We start from the raw sequence: 355 nt of genomic DNA, 5'->3' as shown, positions 1-355 counted from the left end.
TTTCTTCAACCCGTCTACCTCAAACTGGACTAAGGTGGTGTCTGATGCTGAGAAGATCGTAGGATATCCAACTTCATTCATGAGTTTACGCTGTTTACTCAGTGACGAGCTCAGCAATGTGGCCATGCATGTAAGGAAGCTGGTGGGAACGAAACACCCTCTGCTCAACACCGCCAGGTACTGTGTTACATTGATGTCTTTCTTCTGGCCACCAGGCAGCTATCGTTAGGTATGATTCTTGTAGAAATTCCTTCTTTTGAGTTGGATTTTTTAAAGGGGTCATATGATGCGATTTCAGTTTTTCCTTTCTCTTTGGAGTGTTACAAGCTCTTGGTGCATAAAGAAGATCTGTAAA

General features: G+C 43.1%; 1 protein-coding gene across 1 annotated transcript in view; it reads left to right on the top strand.

The window, feature by feature from the left end:
* LOC107585477 (decaprenyl-diphosphate synthase subunit 2-like) overlaps positions 1-355 on the top strand; it is a 33,849-nt gene continuing 33,494 nt past the window's right edge. The window contains exon 1 of the mRNA XM_016272504.1: positions 1-177. Coding sequence (XP_016127990.1) covers positions 80-177 — 98 coding nt within the window. The 5' untranslated portion in view covers positions 1-79. The remainder of the gene's footprint in view (positions 178-355) is intronic.

The sequence above is a fragment of the Sinocyclocheilus grahami genome, unplaced genomic scaffold, assembly GCF_001515645.1.
Source record: "Sinocyclocheilus grahami isolate Dianchi unplaced genomic scaffold, SAMN03320097.WGS_v1.1 scaffold71.1, whole genome shotgun sequence".
Lineage (NCBI taxonomy): Eukaryota > Metazoa > Chordata > Actinopteri > Cypriniformes > Cyprinidae > Sinocyclocheilus > Sinocyclocheilus grahami.
The sequence above is the reverse complement of the archived record's forward strand: the minus strand, read 5'-3'. Positions and strand labels throughout refer to the sequence as shown.